Consider the following 20,235-nt stretch of genomic DNA (forward strand, 5'->3'; position numbering starts at 1 on the left):
TAAAATGACAGATTGGCAGGAGGATGTGTGCTCCAGCCTTCATTCCCCGAGTCGGCAGGGTGGTTTGCGAGTGGTGAGCCGAGGATACAGATTGGGCATACCAAATTGGGGAGAAAAACCGGGATAAAAAAATTGACGTTGACTACATTTATTAAAAAAAAAAAAGAATCCAGTGTGCTGCTGTGGTTGGCATGGCTCACCTGCATTCATCATTTGCTTTATTTTGTATTATTGATTGACACCTTTTAGAAGGCACAATCCAGCAACATTTTGATCCTATCAACCACTATAAACACATGCAAGCCAGTCAGTAGTTTATAGGATGCTTCTAGATACAGATAGAATGACACTGAGATAATTCATACAGTATAGACCACACCATAGCTTTAGTAAAGCTAAATACTCCCTGCCTTATATGCAGCGTGACTGTGCATAAGATCTCTTTTCCAGAATAACGGAGCAAAACCTCTGTGATTTCAGGCACAGCAGGACAGAGAGGAAGGTGGGATGCTCATGAGGAGATTATACGGCACTCACCCTTTCTAACCCAGTTACAGCAGCCTTGTCAGAGGGATGCCTTCACACTGTAGCATTCAAATGATCCAGTCAGGGGATCTGCAAATGTATTTCATGGGGAGAGCTGGATTATTCCCATCACGGGAGTTTCTAAATCAAGGCCAAGAGCCAACAACAGGTGCACTGTGTGCCTGTAATAAGTGCACAGAATTAATGGCTTGTTTCGCAGTTGGTTTGGAGGCATGACTAGTATAATGTACACCTGTGGCTCATCAACAAAAAAGCCGTTTTGGAATTTGGCAGGGATTGCTGACACTTCCCCATACCTACCCAGTAAAATAGACTGGCACGCGCACATGCTTTTCTGTGCATTAATTACAGCTTTGAACATTTTACCAACTGGCACCAGCACAGTATGGAAATGCCAGCATTGTACCAGCAGTGGAATTACATTGATTTAGAGTCTGTTGAACAAAGCAGGGAGTGGGAGAGAGAAAGCACATGATGGATTTCAATGGCATTGCAGTGTGTTACACATTGTAGGCGTACTACATGCATTAGTTCATTAAAAGGCAACTGGCCAGGACTGTGTTGATGTATGGAGCTCTTATCTTTACGTTAGGAAGGAGGTTCGTTATTTTATCGCCATCTGTCTGTTTGTCAAACCAGCAATTTTTGCAAAGAATGGGTGTAGTTCATGGTGATATACTTTGTGACGTTACTGAAAGCTCTTGTGTTGAATTTACAGCCACAGTGGGGGATGCATGTCACTGGCATGCTTTATTTATTTTTTTATACATTTTATTCACTTTCAACAGTTTCTAAAGCTATGCTTCTATATATCTGCCGTTTCCTTCATCTTTTATAGCCCCTAGTGCTTTCCTAACCAGACCCTTTCCAGTAAGAACTGTTAACACCTGTGTCATCCTGCTTCCCTGAACTGTGGGCCTATTCATCATTGCCTCTTAAAGGTGGGCTCCAATACCTGCAGGGACAGGGAAAGGTGAAGTTGGGTCTATCTAAAGGTATTAGAGTGGAATTAAAAACCATCGTTACTACACCTTTAATATATTATCAAAAAAAAACTTGAGATTCTAACAGGGATTGTGTTTTCTTGCCAATAACAGAGAAGTTTATTTATTTATTTTATTTTTGAATAAAGACCGATTTGATGGATGTGACCTGCAGCACTGTGCTAAACTAATTGAAACAATAAGAACTCAAATGCAGTGGGAATGACTTACTAAGAACCATAGCCATTCTGAATGAAATATCCCATTCCAAAAACATAGCACACAACTAATAAAAACAATTAATAAAACCATAGCACACAACTAATAAAAACAACTAATACAAACAACTAATAAAAACATGGCACACAACTAATAAAAACATAGCACATAACTAATAAAAACAACTAATAAAAACAACTAATAAAAACATAGCACACAACTAATAAAAGCATAGCACACAACTAATAAAAACAATTAATAAAAACATAGCACACAACTAATAAAAACAACTAATAAAAATATAACACACAACTAATAAAAACAACTAATAAAAACATAGCACACAACTAATAAAAACAACTAATAAAAACAACTAATAAAAACATAGCACACAACTAATAAAAACAAAATAGCGAAGAAAAAAAAACTGTTTACTCTTTTGCTAATAAAATGTTGCAATGCATGTTTTTTGGATTATTATTTTTTGTAATGCCGAAAATGCAAAGAGCATATAATTTGGTAATTTGAGTGACCCTTAAGACCAATAACATTAACTGTTAATGACACTGACTGTTACCTCTTTAATTAGGTGCACTTTCTCACAATCTGCACTTAAGCATTTTAATTAAACATGTAAAACAATCTCAGCGGGAGCTGTCACCAATGCTTATTACAGCTAATTAACCACTAAAATACCCTAATATGCATTTAAAATAAATCTGCTCCGACCATGAGAATGCAGCGTTATTGTATTTCAGCATCAGAAATCAAATCTGCATAATGGAATTGAGCCTTGGATAAATTAACAAATTGAAAGTATTGAAGAAGTGAAGCCCTGAGCATGGGGACAGAGGTGGAATATTTAGAGGTTAATCCTTGTTCACATCACAGACTTCTCTAGAGTAAAAGCAGCTTAACCACAGCAAGTCCAACAGTAGGAAACAGAAAAAGAAACCTGAAATGACCAGTCACTACAAAGGTGACTGAAACGTATGTTGGTGTTAAATCAGTTTGGAAGAACACAACATTACTGATGGATTTTGGAAAATTCATTTTCTGAAAAGTTATTCCAATAAAAAAACAAAACAAGGGTTTCCCGAGTGGCGCATCCAGTAAAGCCTCTCCGTTTTGAGTCCAGGTTATTCCTTTGCCGATTGAGGATGGGAGCTCCCAGGGGGCGCCGCTCAATTGACAAAGCGGTGCCCAGGGGATGGAGGGTTAGGTCGGCCAGGGTGTCCTCAGCTTACCGTGTACCAGTGACCCCTGTGGTCTGGCCGAGCACCTGCAGGCTTGGCTGTAAGCTGCCCAGGGCTGCGTTGTCCTCTGGGTGGCTGCATGGTGAGTCTGCCGTGTGTAAAGAAGTGGTCGGCTGACATCACATGCTTCGGATGATGGCATGTTTTCGTCTTCACCCCTCCCGCGTAAGCACAGGGGTAGTAGCGGTAGGCTGAGCCTAAAATAATTGGACATTACTGAATTGGGAAGAAAACTAATTTAAATTAATTTAATTTAATACATAAATAAATAAAACAAACAAACAAACAAACAAAAGGCCCCAAATTGGTACAGCTGACAATAGGAATGTATTGAAGGTAAAAAATAAAAAAAACCTCTTGCCATAAACCTAACCTCAACCCAAACCCCAACACAAACCTAACCCTAGTCTTAGCTCTAACCCTAACCCATTTCTTTCCGTTTCTTCTGTTCTTAGCTTCTACAAGTACACTCTAAGACTATACAGAAAGGTATAAGCCAGGGAGAATCTTCTGTGCGTTTAGCTGTTACTAGGGCTCCCCATCTGAGACAGCAACAATCCAATCCACATAAAGCAATCAAAGCTAATTACTGCACTGGTGCACCTGTGTGCAGATAACTCACATTGGATGACTCTCTGTGTTAGCGGTGGTATTAAAACTATTTGACATGTAATCCTCTCAGAAAAGGTACAGCTCCCTATTTACAGTGATGACCCTGGACGAAACGGTCTATGATGGTGTTCGTGAAAACGTTTCTTCTTTGTCCCCTCCTGTACAGCAGCTACCCGACAGTCCTAAAGCACTATATTAGTTTTATTTTTCTGACGGAGTCTTAATGCGTCTTGGAATGAATCCGGAGTGTGCTGGCAGGATTAATGGACTAGAGTTGAACTGCTCACTACATAGACCCCAATAACCACTGGTGCTCAGCCTAACCATGCAGTACCTCAAGCAAGATATTCCTATAATTAGAGGTTATTGCTATTTGTGAAGCTAGCCTAAAGTGAAAATGAAGAAATCTAAATGTTCTGCAGAACAGTGAGAATGGACTTGCACAACAATTGTTATGCTAATGAGAGGTAGGAATTTGTTTTAAAGCTTTGTGTAACGCCCCATTAACTACTGTACAGTGTATGCAGATAACCCGTCTTCCAAATGTGCTGAATATTGAGCTGACTGGGTTAAAGCAAGACCCTCCTATCTCAGTCAGAGCTAATCTGCTATCCTGGAGGTGCCATTTCTAAAGTTAGAGAAAATAAATACATGAGCATAACCATACATGCCTTGGAATCAAAGAAATTGCAACACAAGCAAAAGGTTTTTTTTTGTTTGTTTGTTTTTCTTGTAAATTGTTATGAGTGTGTGATTCTTCAGAGTTCTTGCCAGTACAAAATAGTCCAATTTAATTTTAATAAAACGTTGTATTAAATGCTTAATGGAATGTCACACTGGTAAATGAAATGGCTTTTGTGATTTCGAGTTGATGCTTATTCAGGAGATAGAAAAAGCTTTAAGCGCTAAGGAACCTGACAGCCAGCTAAGCGCATTTACTACCTGACAAAGGACAAGAGGAGCGTCATTGTGAGGTTCTTATATTAAGTTACAATATATAATATAATGTATATATATATATATATATATATATATCTATATATATATATATATATATATATATATATATATATATATATAGCTTTGCAAGCTTCGGAGTCAACTGTCTGACTTATGTGCAGCAATAGAAAGCCTCTGATAAGAAATGTTGGTTCCTCCATCAACTCCTATGAAAGCATACTGTACTGCTGAATGATGTAGTACCAGGGAAACTCACTTTCCCTTTGGGTGCTGTTGTTCATGGGCTAGTAACTTGGACTATTTAGGATTTTATACACTTAATCCCTCCTTACCCATCTTTTGTTAGACCAAATAGATTGAGTTGTTTTAACCTTCACTCGCAGGACTAGCCATTTGGTCCTAGGATCAGCTTAGACCTTATTGTTTAACCTGACCATTTTTATATCCATCTTAACAGTTTGGCTCTTTTTGAACATAAAACATCTTTATGCGACAAATCTCTTTATTCTAACTTAGCTCTTCTTCGTCAGATGTTTCAGTCTGATTGCATTTACCAGGAAAGCTACCAAATATAAGCTTTTATGGTAAGTCTATAAGTATCTTATACAGTACACCCCTGTATTATACAGAAGTAATGTCAGACAATAGCCAACACTGACCTAGAAAAACAAAATGAGTTCAGTCTAGGTTATATTATACTCAGTAAACAAGTCATCTTGGATGTGGAATACGGTCACTTTTAACCTTGCATCATCTGTATCAAAATATGAAAATTAATTTAAGATGAAGACGGGTTTCAAAGCCCCTTTGAATAAACACACAAAAGACTGCAATCTCTAATCACTAAGCAACAGAAATATACTGTATCAAGTGTCTGTGAGACTATTAGCGGATTTCAGAATCCCTCAGTTATTAATATGTCTGCTCTGTGGCACAAACACCCTTATGTTGTTAATCTGCCTCTGTAAAAATCTGATTCTGTAAATATTGTTAATCTCCTAAGCCTTTTTTCACTGGAATAAGGATTCATTCCATACAGACTCGGGGAAATTTGGTACGGTATCAGTGTAATTGTTTCTTGCCATGCTTGAACAGGAACGATCTTCCGTTCATGACTTTAACTAATCCTCACTTATATGACTGACAGTATATTTAGCAAAATAAATAGTTTTCCTTTTTCTTGGAAGCCAAGTATGCGTTAACCAGCTGGAGAGTGTGGTGACGTATCCAGGTTACAAACTCTGTGTTTCTTATGAAGCCCCAGTGCAGGCTTGGATTGAAGGTTGTATTTCTGAATTCTTTAGAATAAGTCCAGTAGCACTCTGTTTTGGACAGTGAGTCATGCATTTGAATTTTAAATAACACTTTACATTGCATAGTTACAATGTGCTTAATGTGCACATCTTTTTGCACAATGTATGCAATCACACAATTGTATCAGGAAAGGGTTAGAGTTAGGGTTAGGGTTAGAGTGTATTTATTAAGTAGTAGTATAATATTGAAGTAGTAAATACGTAGTAATTAGAGATACAATGTAAAGTGTTACAGGAGAAAAAAAAAAATTTACATATAAAAGTAGATTGCAGGCACAGTTATGAAAGAAGTCCTGCCAGCTTGCAGAACATCCTTGAAAATGAGACGAGGCTTCACACAGAGTAAACATTATTATTATTATTATTATTATTATTATTATTATTATTATTATTATTATTATTTTTATTACTCCTATTCTGTCATAATGAGAATGCTTGTTTGAAGAAAAGGCTGAACACACACACACTGTCCACAAGGCCATCTCTCTTCTCTCTCTCTCTCTCTCTCTCTCTCTCTCTCTCTCTCTCTCTCTCTCTCTCTCTCTCTCTCTCTCTCTCTCACTCTCACTCTCACTCTCAAATTCAAATTCAAATTCAGAGGTGCTTTATTGGCATGACTCACATCAGCAGTATTGCCAAAGCAGTTACAGTACATAGCATGTGAAACAACATATCGTACAAAAAAAATAACATTATCAGTATTGCTAATGTTTTGCACAATGAGATAGAATAAAAATAAAAGTATGGAAAAATACAGATTCAGATAAATAAATAAAGCAATAATACGTTCATGGTAATTTAAAAGGAATAATATTTACAGTTTTATAATAGTAATTTATAATAGTAAGTGCTCACCCAGTGTCCCTCAGGCTGAGGCAGGCGGCCACATACTGGGCAGCCAGCGGGGCTGTGTGTCCCTCCCCCAAGATTTTTTTTTTTTTTTTCAAATTCACTGCCAGGGCTCAGGTCTGACAGTGCTGCTGTAGCAGAGCCAGGCTGTGCTGCAACCTCTGTTCTGTGGGTGACAGCAGGACCAGGTCATCTGCGTAGAGCGGGAATTTGACTTCCATGTCATGTGTACTGAGGCCAGGAGCTGCAGACTGTTCCACCATCATCGCTAACTCATTGATGTAAACACTGAACAGCGTTGGACTCAGACTGCAACCAATTCCTGTGGTTTTGTTGTGTTTAGATTATTCCACATTTCCCAGAACTGATTTTGATTTCCTTGTGCTTTTGCTTCATCATCAAACCATTTTTCTTTGGATTTGGGTTTCTGATTTTTTTTTTCTTGTTTAATTTTTGAGGTTTGCCTTAATTGCTGCTTTTTGGAATATTTCACTTATGCATTCAACTGCCAGATTTAGGCCTGTCTTGTTATGTTGGTATTGTGTTATATTGGAAATATTAATAAGGTTAGTGGTTTGGATGGAGCTAATTGTTTTGGTAACTTCATCTGTGCTGTTTGCTACCCTCCTGTATGTCTGGTTTAAGTTGTACAGTTTGCAGGCCTGTGTGTGCGTGTTCCTGGGTTGTCCAATTTTTTCAGGAACACAGTGATTTGGCTGTGGTCTGACAGGGGGGGTTGTGGCCTGACAGTGAATGTGTTGATAGAGTAGGGGTCCATGTCAGTGATGGCATCGTCAACTACACTTGTCCCAAGAGCTGAGCAGTAGGTGAACCTCCCTAAAGAGTCCCCTCTGATCCTTGCATTAACAATGTACAGACCCAGGGCTTGACAGAGATGCACTAACTCTCCCCATTCTTGTTTACAACACGGTCAGGGTTGTTTCTCTGTATTGTGGTGGGTGTGAGGTACAGAGGTTTTTTTCTTTTTCTTTTTTTTTTAAATACTATTTTTTTTTTAATTATTATTATTATTTATTTATTAGGACAAGTAACAAAAAATTTAAATTTTTAAAAGTTATATTTTAAATGACGAAACCATAAGCTTTGGTCGAACACACAAAACTTGTGTGTTTGGGAGGGGGTGTGTCAGGGGGGTCAGCCACCCCCCACACTGAGGTCTGACACCACCACAACCCTCGGTGGTGGTGGTGGGGGGGGGTGTGTGTGTTGAGCTGCTCCCTCAGCCCCTGCAGCTCCTTGGTGTGGGTCCTCTCTCTGCGCTTCATGTCCATGACACTGGCCAGCTGGGCTCTCAGGTCTTTGTTCTCCAGCTGCAGGTTTCTCACCTCGGTAATCAGTTTGCTGACTTCCATCCTGCTCTCTCTCTTCACCTGGCTCACCTCGTCTCGCAGCTGCTGGGTGAGGCTGGCATTGGACCAGCTAGCCAGGGTGAGCTCCCTGAACTACAGGAACTCCAGCTGGGCCAGGCTCTCCCGCAAGTGCTGGGTGCAGCTGGGCAGCTGGCTGGCGTCGGGCGTTGTGTCATCTGTGATTGGTGCTGTGTTTTCAGGCCCGGGGTCGTCAGGGTCAGTGGTTGCTGGGTATTTTTTCCTTCTCTACCTCTTCTTTCAGGGGTTGAAAGGATTTCTCGAAGAAGTCGAGACTGGCCTCATTTCCCTGGATCGCCACAGTCCCATTGTTGTATATGTTTATAGTTAGGACTGTGCTGTCTGAGTCCTCTCCCACGGTAACTTGTCTTCCGTGCCAGATCCCTCTTCTTTTAATGTTTCTGTGCTTGCTACATATAGCAGCATGCCAGGTTTTGGGGTGCTCAGTGTGGAAGACAAGGTTGTTTTTTTTATTTTCTTGCCCACTGGGTGTGTAGTCGGAGTACATGCATTCAGGGTTGTCTCTCAGCACGCTGAGCTTGTGGTGTCTCCTGGTCTGTGCATTGCTCAGCTCTACAGGGTACTGCACCTCCCTGCTGCCTGCACACTGCTTGGTCTCCATGGCAACCTCAACAACTTGCTACACTTTAAGTTACAATTTCAAACAGTCACTTCCAACTGCCACTGCTCTTTTGAAAGTGAACAGAACCACCGGTAGTAGCTGTAAAGCTGGGTCCAGGCCTGAGCGATCTGTTGCACGACCCAGTCGCTTATATGTGGACGTCCCTGCAACCAGTTATGAGCAGTTGCGCAACCAGTTGCTTGAAGCAGAGCCGGGCTCTTCTTTCCAAGCAGCCTCCTGAGCGACTGCTTTAGACATAAGCGATGATGTGGCAATTCGAACTCTGATTGGTTCTTATAATGCTGACTGGCTTGCATAGCCTGTCATAAAGAAACTCTAATTTGTTTTTTCTTAAGGGAATATGGCATAAAATAACAACAGTTGAAAAATTAATAACAAGCAAATCCTGCTCGTTAATTACTGGACACATTATGACCCGACCAAAAAAAGTATACCTCATCAAAATTTAAGTAAAATAAATACAATTCTAAACTTGACCTGATTTAAGAGCCTTACCTTCTACCTCTATCTTCTTCTTTCTTTGCTTTCTTTCTTTCTTTTTCTCCTTTTATTCTTTCTTCCTTTTTTCTCTTAATTTTCTTCTCTCCCCTATTCTTCCCTCCTCTCTCCATGTATTTCTGTTTATTTCCTTAGCTCTGTGGATCGTGGGTGGGTTTGCTTCTTTTTCTTCTGTTTTGATGTGGTTGTACAAATTATTTTTCTTTTCTATTTTACTTCAATGTTTGTTTACATGTGTTTGTGTTATTAATTTAGCATTCCATTTCACTAAGACATAGTATAATTATGAATTCTTCAGGAGCAGGTGATGGCTCACAGAACTCTCTCTTTCTTTCTCTCTTTCATTTCGAGAGAGTGCTTCTCCTCCAGAAGCTATTATATTCCTCTGTTCAAACCGATATCTAATTTAAATGAGTGTTTACTCTGAGGATATCACCTAAAACATCAACATCATCTGGTGGGTTTGCACTGGTCTGTATGGTAATGAAAGCGCTCCCTGTTTAAATTAGTGTTTACTCTCCGGATATCGCCTAATTACATCAACATCATCCGCTGGGTTTGCACTGGTCTGTGTGCTAATGGAAGCGCTCCCCGTTTAAATCAGGCATGGAGAATGAAATCAATGGTAGGCTGTTGCATTCGAGCCATGCCAGCACACTGAACAATTACCCTGTTCATAGCCGCTCTCTAATGGGCTCTGAAGCAAGAGAGCAACCTGGGACTCAATATTCCAGCTAGCAATAAACAGCAACGCATCAGTGCAATTATTTATAATTTGAGGCGTATATAATGAACACACACACACACACACACACACACACACACACACACACACACACACACACACACACACACACACACACACTCACTCTGTAATGGGTTTGTCTATTAGTCTTCTCTGGGGGGTTGTTTACTGAATAAAATTAGGTGATTAGCATAGTTTGGCATTGCTGGAAGCTGGAGCACTTGCCCCTGTAACATCACAGCAGGCCATGCTTTGTTCTGTGTGTTCTTTTTAGAAGGCATCCATAACGATGTCTACCTTTGTTTTGTAATGCATCAATCTGTCTAATTTCTTATTGTTTCTCCATTCCATTTTTTTATTTTTTTTGCCATAGATCTTTTTGTTATCAGAAGGAAGTTGTTCTTCCTTAACCCATTTGCAATAACATTGTTTTCCTTATGAATGGTTTAGAATGCGGCATGTGAGAGATACAGGTTTGTGAGAAGCGAATTCACACTGATGAAGGCACTAGCCTAATCATATACTTGACTTAATTTCTGTTATTTCCATAATCTCTAAACTTAGCTTTGATTATGACACGCCAGGCCCTGAATCTTAAAAAGATAATTGTAATGAAATTAGTCATCATTGTTTCAGGTTTGCTGTGGCTGTTACAGGAGCTTGGTTTTTACATTTGATTGCACCTACATCACAAATCAGCTTCTTCAAATCTGCATTCAGTTAGCCTTACGTCACCATCGCTGAGTGTCTGAATAGAGGCAGCCTTGCAAAACAGTACCACGGCGCAGATTATACCGCTCTGCAGTTTTGTTTCGATAATGCCAGTCACAAAAGCTCTCTTGTGATCATAACAATTTGTTTACAGTTACAGTCACTTCAGAAGAAGTTGTTGCTCCAAAATGAGCTTTATATACAAAATAAAAAGAAAACAGAGGATGACACCAAATGATTGTGCTTTTCTTTCTTATTTATTTGAAATGAATAACATCTTGGACCCTGTGGATTTTAACATTGTCTCTTCTTTTTTGTTCTTCTTTCGACAGAAATCCTCAATGGAGGGGTATATGTGGATCAAAACAAGTTCCTGTGCCACGCCGATACAGTCCACTGGCAGGACATTGTGCGCAACCCACGCTCTGAGCTCCTCGTGGTGCCAACCAATGGCAGTGCAGGATGTGAGTGTTCCACCTCCGGGGGGGGGGCTGGCTATTGTTCATCCCACCCTGAGCAGACTTACTGTTTTTATTTATTTTAAATGATGTGTTCAATAATACAGAAGCACATGAAAGAGATACTAAACGTCTACTCTGTTACTGCTTAATAAGACAAATAAAGAGTTGTGACAGACTCACTCAGATCCATGCGCCACACTGTCCGGTGTACGGCTGTTTGAGGTACAGTGGTTTTCTGCTGGTACAATTTTGTGATATGTCTGCTTGCCAGTGAATCCACTGACTCACCAGCCTTTCACTTCCATAGATTTGAAATGGGTTTGATGATATCAACTTAGTCCAAAGCTGGTTAACAACAAGTAGGCTATAATACCAAGTGTTTAATTAAATATATATCCCAGTAAAAATGAATTTAAAAATAAATACATAAAAAATGTAAAAAAAGAATTGCAAAAAAGCTGACTGATTTCAAGCACTGTAAATAGGGAAAGATTCTGTTTAAAAAGCAGACACATGGGGGACAGCAACCTAACCTTTGAGCTATGTGAGGTGGATCTCTTGTGATGCAACAGTCAGGGAGCTGAAGTGAACTCATTTCACCCCGGTGAGGTCTCACTGGTTAGTGCATGGTGCTGGTGGCAGCTGTGAGAGCGGAGCACAGAGTGTTCATTAATGACTTCTAATTACTTCCAACGCAACCTAATGAAATGTGCTGCCAAGTCTGTGTATTTTTACCTCACGTTTCTCTGCTCTTTTTGCAGTGTGTTTTTTTTTTTTAACCTTGATGTGTCTGGTGTGTTGTATTACATTTCTGTTTAAGCTGCGAGAATCTAACTGTGTACCAAACCATTTTAGTTTTTATTGGTTATGTGGGAGCCATGAGGAATGTTCTCATGGCGTAAAAGAAAGGCGACAGTTCAGTGCTCCCCCAGGGTACCGCGTGGTGTCTCATATCTCATGACAATCTGTTGGATTGTTGCAAGTTGCATTGCCACAGCATTTGTCTTCTCACTATGTTCTAGATTCAAATTAAATCCATACCCTCTTTTTCTGCGTTTGAACTTGGTATTTCAAGTTTCAGCTTCGGAGTTTCAGACCCCAGGGTCACGTATTCTACTGCAGCTCCGGGACACCCCATCTACTGTGTTATTAGAAGCAATGTTAGTAAAAACATGAATGAGAATTTGAGCGATATCCTCAAAGCAGACGCATTCTGCAAAGTTCAAGAGCATATCTTTATAACTTAAATTAATTCATATCATGCTGCCAGCCATTATAATGAAGTTTTTCAAGGTTCGAACAGTACATTTTCAACTCAAGGTGTATGGATTTTCAGGTTTGCTCAGTTAAGTTCACCGATCAGAATTCCCACTATAATTTATAGTGAGAAGGTAAACATTAGCCAACAAATCTCCTCCCATATCAACTTTTTATAATTCAGGGATTCCACTGTTAATGTGGCATCTGAGGCTGTTGTAAGATTGTTGAACACAGCTGTGAAATAGCGACACCTGCTGGGAGACGTCTGATTGAGCAGCTCTAATTCCCGACCTGATCATTGTGTGGATTCACCCATTTTTCCACGTCTTCCCTGTCTTAAACCAGTCCTTTGCTCGCTCTTTTGTTCCCAGCGGTGGAGGATTAACCCAGCAGTGAATCCTGCTGTAAAATGTGGTCTCAGTCTCACTATTGCAGTTATTACAGATTATATCTGTGCTGTCCAAGCCAGATGGAGGCTCCTCTGTGTTGGAAGACTTTAATAACAGGAGCAGTGTCACGTCTGAGTAAGCAGATGGTGGAGATAAAAGAAGGGGGGTGGAGGGAGGTAGGTGTCGGGCTGCAATTGATGCCAGGTTATCAGAACACCACTGCTATTGTTTTGACATAATTACTCTTCAGTGAGCTTAAATAGGGAGAGAGGATGACACTGTAACAAGAAGGCTTATGCGGTGTGTAATTATTGAAGAGTCATTTACAATAAGAGCAGCTCTGTATATATACATATAAGAGAAGATTCAGGGAGTTTCACAGTGAGCATCACGCTTTCTTTGTAGGAAGTGAAAAGGACTCACTTGGGCCTGAAACAACTCAGTCAGAATTCTCTTACCACAGCCACGTCATTTGATAATGTGGTACTGTACTGCACAGGCAATGCAACTGGGATACTTTAAATAGCAGGATACAGTACTGTACAACAAGTGCACTGCTGCGGTACACTGCATCTATTGTAGCATTCTGCAATTTCTGTTGAAAAAAACACCTGTTGCTTGCACTAGTGTAAGATTCCTGTTTTTCTTGGCAATTCTTCTCACTCCATTCTAGTTACAATGGAATCATTACACTGGCTTTCCACATGCTTGAAACAGAGAAAACTAATAATGTAACTCTTGTGTTCAAAGTGAATCTTTTGCAATCTTTTACTAAGTTAGAAACATCACTAATGGTTTTTATGACAGTTGTTTGGGTTGGATTTGTGGCTTGTTTCCCCTCTGTGTTGGATGTTTAAAGTGTGTGGTGTGATTAAGTACAGCACGCGTGTCTTTGCCACGACGCTGTTGAGATGTGAAGCGGTTGCAAGCTCAAACGGCCCTCTCCTTTCTGTTCCACAGGTGGACGCTGCCACAAGTCCTGTACAGGTCGTTGCTGGGGTCCCAACAATTTCCAGTGCCAGAGCTGTGAGTATACATCATGGCTCGCACAGCATCTCTTTACCATGAGAGCCAACGGTGTTCCTTCAGTGGCTCCAAGTGTTTAATTAACATGCTGGCCCAGCTGAAAAATACATTTCCTCATGCCAATGGTAACACCAGTGCATCTTAACCCCCTCCTAATTCCCTACCACTGGTGTAGCCCCAAAATCCAACAAAGAACGAACTTCTCTAGAGCTAAATCCTAACGGATCATTCTGTGTGGAATTCAATAGAAACGTAGTAGGACACCCTGTGTCAGATCATTCATAATTAAACACCAATCACTGGCTCTTATTCTAAAGAGATTTGCTTCAAATTAGCAGGTATTTGCAGCTCTAACTTGTAGAAGACTGCTATTTAGAGTCCTAAAGAAAACTTGCTACAGAAAAAATGCTGCGGTCTCCGTTCTCCAATGGTACCGAACATAATGGTTTCATTGGCATATCGCAGGCTTCAGACCAGGCAATGTGATTGGGATGCCTTTGCTTGGAAAAAGCCTGCCTGTAATTTTCAGGGAGAGGCAGAGCCTTGGTGCTATCACTTTCCATGCAGACGTACCCTGCTATCAGTGACTCATTTGGAGAGCGGCCCTTTCACACAAGCTAATTGCAGGGAAAATCACCGCTCTGAAGCACACAGCAGGGGCACTCGGGTTGCCTCTCACCTCGTACAGTGGATAAGTGCACTTAATCTCTTACAATAATGACATCTGGTCAGGCAATTTGATAGAAAACACAGTGAGGTATGATACAAATAATAAAGGATGAGCATAAACCACCTGACCTATCTTTCATATAATAATTTAAAGCTGTACATACGATATTGACAAAATATAATATGCTTGTCACTTAACTGAAAAACACATAGGTAGCTCTGAACCTTATAAAAGCATTGTGCAAGAATCAAAAATAAACGCTACTGTGCATCAGTGCAGAATGACTATATCCAGGAAAGGGCTACCATAAGTAATTTTAGAAAGTTCAAAATTGCTATCCACTGTCCTTGGTTCTTTATTTCATGATTTCATTGGCGGGGACGGTGCCAGGAAAGGGGGACAGAGGGAGGAAGGGTAGGTGGTGTGGATAGTAAGTTGGCTGTAAATCGCGGTGCTGTAATGGAAAATAACTGCAATCAATACATAAATCTCATAAACATGCAAAAGTTATTACCAAAATACAGGATTTTTAATGAAAGACATGGGTGAGTCGATAAGACTGCTTAAGCATGATTCATCTGAGCTGCTGCTTCAGCAGTGCAGCCCTTGCATTCTCCCTGCCTTTCACTCCAGCAGAATAGAATGAGACAAGGGTAAAAACATACATCTGCTTAATCTACATACCTGAGAACTCTAGTGCAGGGGTTTCCAACCGGGGGGGGGTTAGTGGCACGTACCCCTGTGAGTACTTCTAAGGGTCATATCGGGTATGCAGGACGACTCACAAATAAAAATGTAAGTAAAACAAAATAATGATCTTGAATTATTGTTTTTACAGTTTTATATATTATCTCTAAGCCACTGTGGATAAATATTTCATTTTTGTTTCGCAGCTCAAAGGTTAGTGTATAGCGAGTAATGCTTGGGGTAGTGTGTAATATGGGAATTTAATGCCCATGACCCCATGCAGTATTTTTTATAATCTCAGTATTTTTTTCCTGCCAGAGTTTGAAAGTTCTGGGCTGCTTGTTGTGGATTGCTTTCAGTTTGACAGCTCATGCTGGGGTCGCACTCTGTTGCTGGTGTTAATGAAAGTGTATTTCAACTGGATGAGCCCAAAATATTGCTCACCAGTTATTAAAGTACAGTATAATGTCAAAGTTATCAGCCACCTGTACGCATGCGTGATTTTGATTACACGGATTTCCATTCTGATTGGGGTGGATGAAGCAGGTGCCTGGCAATTCTGTCCATGGCAGGGTTGGCTGATTTAAATCAAGTCGATTGAAATCACTTGATTTTTTTAAATCATTGATTTAAATAATTTTTTTCATTTACTACCTAGTTGATATAGTTTCGCAAGGAAAATACATGAAAAGTATGTTTTAAAATAACCTTTTATTAACACAAACATCTTAAACTCTTACTGTCTATAAACTCTTAGGGCTGTATTCTGATCACAGTGCAAATGCGAACGACGCTTTCCCCTGATTCTGTGGCGCATAAATGGAGCGAAGACGTAGAAAAAACAATACTGCACTGAAATGGTATTCTGAAGACGTGTCTTCCCCTGTTATAGAGCGCTTTCCCCATCTTTAACATATTCACCGCAGCGATTCTGAGGACTGTGCAGCGCGGTCCCAAATAGACAATTGAGCACGGTGTTAAGACCTGCTGAAACCAGGTTTATTTAGTGGCGCAATCAGGACGTTTAACAACTGAACTCACTATAAAAAGCAAAGTAGTCCGAAGTAGCAACTGTGTGTGTTTGGACTGACACAGAAAGAGGAAATCAAAGAGAGAAAAGTAAAAGCAAAGAATGACTGGGATGAGTGAGGGGGATTTTTCTCTGGCGCACCCCATCGCTAAATTTTTGTTGTTCACATATTGTAGTTCACATTTAGAGGATGCCACAACGATAAATAATTTGCTTTATTTATGTATTTTTAAGATTGAGTCATTTAGTTTGGTATGTAAATGTTCACAAACCAGCATTTACAACATCCTTAAATTTACAGTTTGGGGGTGCTGTAGAGCTACAACTACGGTACTACAAAAAAATTATAATAATTATATAAAAGTAAAAAAAAAAAAAAAAGAAAACTCAAATAAATCCAATTTTCTTTGTTTTTGTTTTTGTTTTGTTTCTTTAATTAAAAAAAATAACCAACCCTGGCCGATGGTGAACTTTGCTCAGAGCACTTTGTGCTGCTCATGAACTTTGCAGTTTTTAAATTGTTGTATAATTGAATACAATCAGTGAAACACAATATTAGGAGCATAAATGCTCTGGTAAATATAAATAATAGATCACAATATTCATACTTTGATGGTTTTTTTTTTTATTATTTATTAGGTGCGGCTGCATTTCAGTAATAGCACTAGCATCTGCTTCTATTGTTTTTGGTGTTTGATAAAGTACATCTAGATCCTATGAATCGTTTCTTGAATAAAATGTGGATAAATGTCTTACTTGTAAAAGAAAAAACAAAGGAAAAAAACACAAGTCTACAGAAAGTGTAAAGCTGCAGAAGATGATACAGTATTTCTGAAGAGATTCCCAAATACTGTCTTTTGATTCTGTGCATTCAAAAACTTGCAATTAAACGTTTTAAGAATTAGACCTACTGTTTGGCATTCTGTCCTAACCCAGCAGTTTGTCAGTCCCAAACTTTGTGACACAAATGTAATTGTTACGAAGATTATTCTACCTTTTATTGCTACTGGGGTACCATTCAGTAGAGTGAAAATTAAAGGGTACTTGAACTGAAACCTCCAGCAGAAGGGGTACAGTTTTCTTGCCCAGCTAATTAAACTGTTGGTTTTTTTTTTTGTTGTTGTTTTTTTTTCTTGCGTAAGCATCGAAATGGAAATCCCATTAAAACAGAGGCTCACTGACAGATCTAATTGAAAAGTGTATGTGGTCTCGTAGGTTAATCTCTGGACAAATCGATTATTGCAGTCTCTCTATCCTAGCTCTCAAGGATGCTAACGGTGTTTATTGCTAGTCAAGTATTATGACAAACCACCTACATTGCAAAAAAGCACCAGTGTAGGGGTACACAAAATATTGTCTCCTTAAACAAAGACTGTGATAAAAGACAGAGAGGCAAAAAATATATATAACTAAATACAAACTAAAAATAAAAAGGGCAAAACAAGCGCCCTTCCCCCATTCTGCACACACATGTTTTTTTTTTTTTTTTTTAACTAATTAGCTTTTTTTTAAACAAAACTAAAACAGTTTTGTGTTCAAAAATAAAATGAAAAAAAAATTCAAAAACCTTTTGAGTAAAAATAAAGTGTCAATAAATAAATCAATAAATAAACACAGAGAACAACCCTCCTGCACTTTAAAACAAAAAGCCACTAAATAAAATAATTCTTAAAAAAAGTGCACTATTGCTTTAGAAAGCAAAATATACCAAACCTAATAGCTCCTGAGGGGCACCTCCGTCCAGTGTGCAGGATGTCACCTATAGCTTGGAGATCGATGGTTCAAATCCAAGCTGTGGCACTGCCAGGGTGCAGCACACAATTGGCCAAGAGCTGCCTGGCCAGGGTAGGGGTTATGTCAGCTAGGGAGCCCTTGGCTCACCACACATCAAAGACCCCTGTTGCTGTCCAGGCACCTGCCTTGCAGGCGGGCCTCTACACAATTCAGAATTGTGCGGTCCTCCAAATCTGTAAGTTCTGATGGCTGACAGCACTCGTTTCGGAGGACGCAAGTGCTCGGCTTCGTCTCTTCCAAGTTAGTTAAGAGGTTGCAGCAGTGAGCCAGGTTGAATAATAATTGGACATTCCAAATTTGGAGAAAATTGGAAAATTAATACAAATAATTATTTAAAAAAAAAAAAATATATATATATATATATATATATATATATATATATATATATATATATATATATATATTATATATATATATATATATAAACAAAAAGTTAGTCGTTGTAGTCATAGTGGAAGTAGTCTTCCTGCAATTGAAAAACTACAGTGCATCATTTTTCTACTGGTAAAAAATCTGCATAAATCTTTTCTTCTTGTAAAATTTAGGGATTTCTCCATTTAGCCCAACTCTTATTTCATAACCCCAACCCCTACCCCATAAAACCCTCTGTACATTAAAGTAAATCCTTTGACTTTACTTTGTAAGAATTATTGCAGGTTTGTTCGCTGTCATTAAAGTGCTGCAACCCAGTGCTGGTCATACTTTTTGACCTACTTCAATTATTCCTGACCTGCTAATTGAACTGAGATATCTTCAGTCACAGCAGGACAGGTTATCCCTGAATATATAGAAGGTGTGACATGAACTAAATTGTGACTTATGATATTAATGTATGTTACACACAAGAGGATTAATGCCGTGCAGTTGAGTTTAAGCCAGTACATGTTATCCTCAAGGTTCCCTCTGGGCTTGTAAAGGGAATTGATTTTGAATGGACAAGGTGTCTGAGAAACACAGCCGTGCAGCACCAGCAGAGAGCCATCCCTTTTGCTTTCTCGTGCCACGCATGCTCGTCTTCAGATTGCTTAATGTGTTTCTTTGTTTGAGCTGTCAGCCACAGATGCACAGGACTTGAGTCAGGAGCCATATGCTAGGGAATTTAAACTTGAGAAAGGTAATATTCCTTTACATGGTAAGGTATTATTCACAGGGTAGCGACCTTGAGACATTCTGTAAAAGAATGGAAGGCAGAATGGAAAAGACAAAAAATCTGGTAAAGAAAGTTTCAATGCAACAGGCCAAGGGATGGATAGGAAAGTAAATGGCAAGAAGCTAGAAATTATTATTATTATTATTATTATTATTATTATTATTATTATTATTATTATTATTATTATTATTATTATTTATATGTTTTTGTGAACTGGGAAAAGATTATTAAACTGATCACAAGCATAACCCGAGCCTTAATGGTCCAGAAACATCCCATCGAAGAACACTGGGGAACATAAAGTGTAAGTTCAATTCACTGCTGATTGCTGACTGAATGGAGTGCATTGGAACTGCAGTTTAATGACAGCAGAGCTACATTGTAATTGCAGTTAAAACTCATGAGCATAACATTGGATCTTCAGTTTAGTGCCGCAATGGGAAGTTACTGTGCAGTGGAGCTGTGCCCTGCAGCTGAGTTCAAAGCAATTTCTCTTTCTTTCTCAGTGCTTTCACATGTCTGTTATTGGCCTCATACACAGCAGGTGATGAGCAAACTGTTCAGTGCATATTTCACACATCTAATGCAATGCCAACAAAATATCAATTCACCTTCCTGTTTTTAGTTGCCCGTAGATATGCTCAAGTTTAAAATTGTTATATTGTGGCTAAAATGGATTCCCTTTTAAGGGGCTATACCAGTTAATTGTTGGATAGTTTGGGATTTTTTATTTAACACATAGCACCACCTGATGGTTTAATGCTGTAACTGTGCTAAAGTCCTGTTTGAATTGTTATGGTAATCCTTGTTCTGTTTGTAAGCTGTGGCCATGTTAACTCTGTGTTCATAGATTCATAGATACACAAAACTCTTAGAAAAATTCAAATAATTAAGTCCATTAACCATCAGTAATCACCAGTGGGTTGAAGTTCTATAAACTGTTTCATGTGATCTTCAAAACGTCTCTTACCACCTAATTTGTGTGTGAGGTGTGTGTTTGTTTAAATAGCCTGGGTCTACGTGTGTGTGTTACTATATAACATTC

At 39.2% G+C, this 20,235-nt stretch overlaps 1 protein-coding gene across 6 annotated transcripts in view; it reads left to right on the forward strand.

Moving 5' to 3' along the window:
• Nucleotides 1-20,235, forward strand: part of LOC121323145 (receptor tyrosine-protein kinase erbB-4-like) — a 294,760-nt gene that overhangs the window by 206,773 nt on the left and 67,752 nt on the right. For all 6 annotated transcript variants that reach the window (XM_041263966.1, XM_041263969.1, XM_041263970.1 and 3 more), the window contains exons 4-5: nucleotides 11,056-11,187; nucleotides 13,794-13,859. In XM_041263966.1, coding sequence (XP_041119900.1) covers nucleotides 11,056-11,187; nucleotides 13,794-13,859 — 198 coding nt within the window. The remainder of the gene's footprint in view (nucleotides 1-11,055; nucleotides 11,188-13,793; nucleotides 13,860-20,235) is intronic.

Source organism: Polyodon spathula, chromosome 11, assembly GCF_017654505.1.
Source record: "Polyodon spathula isolate WHYD16114869_AA chromosome 11, ASM1765450v1, whole genome shotgun sequence".
NCBI classification, from domain to species: Eukaryota; Metazoa; Chordata; class Actinopteri; order Acipenseriformes; family Polyodontidae; genus Polyodon; species Polyodon spathula.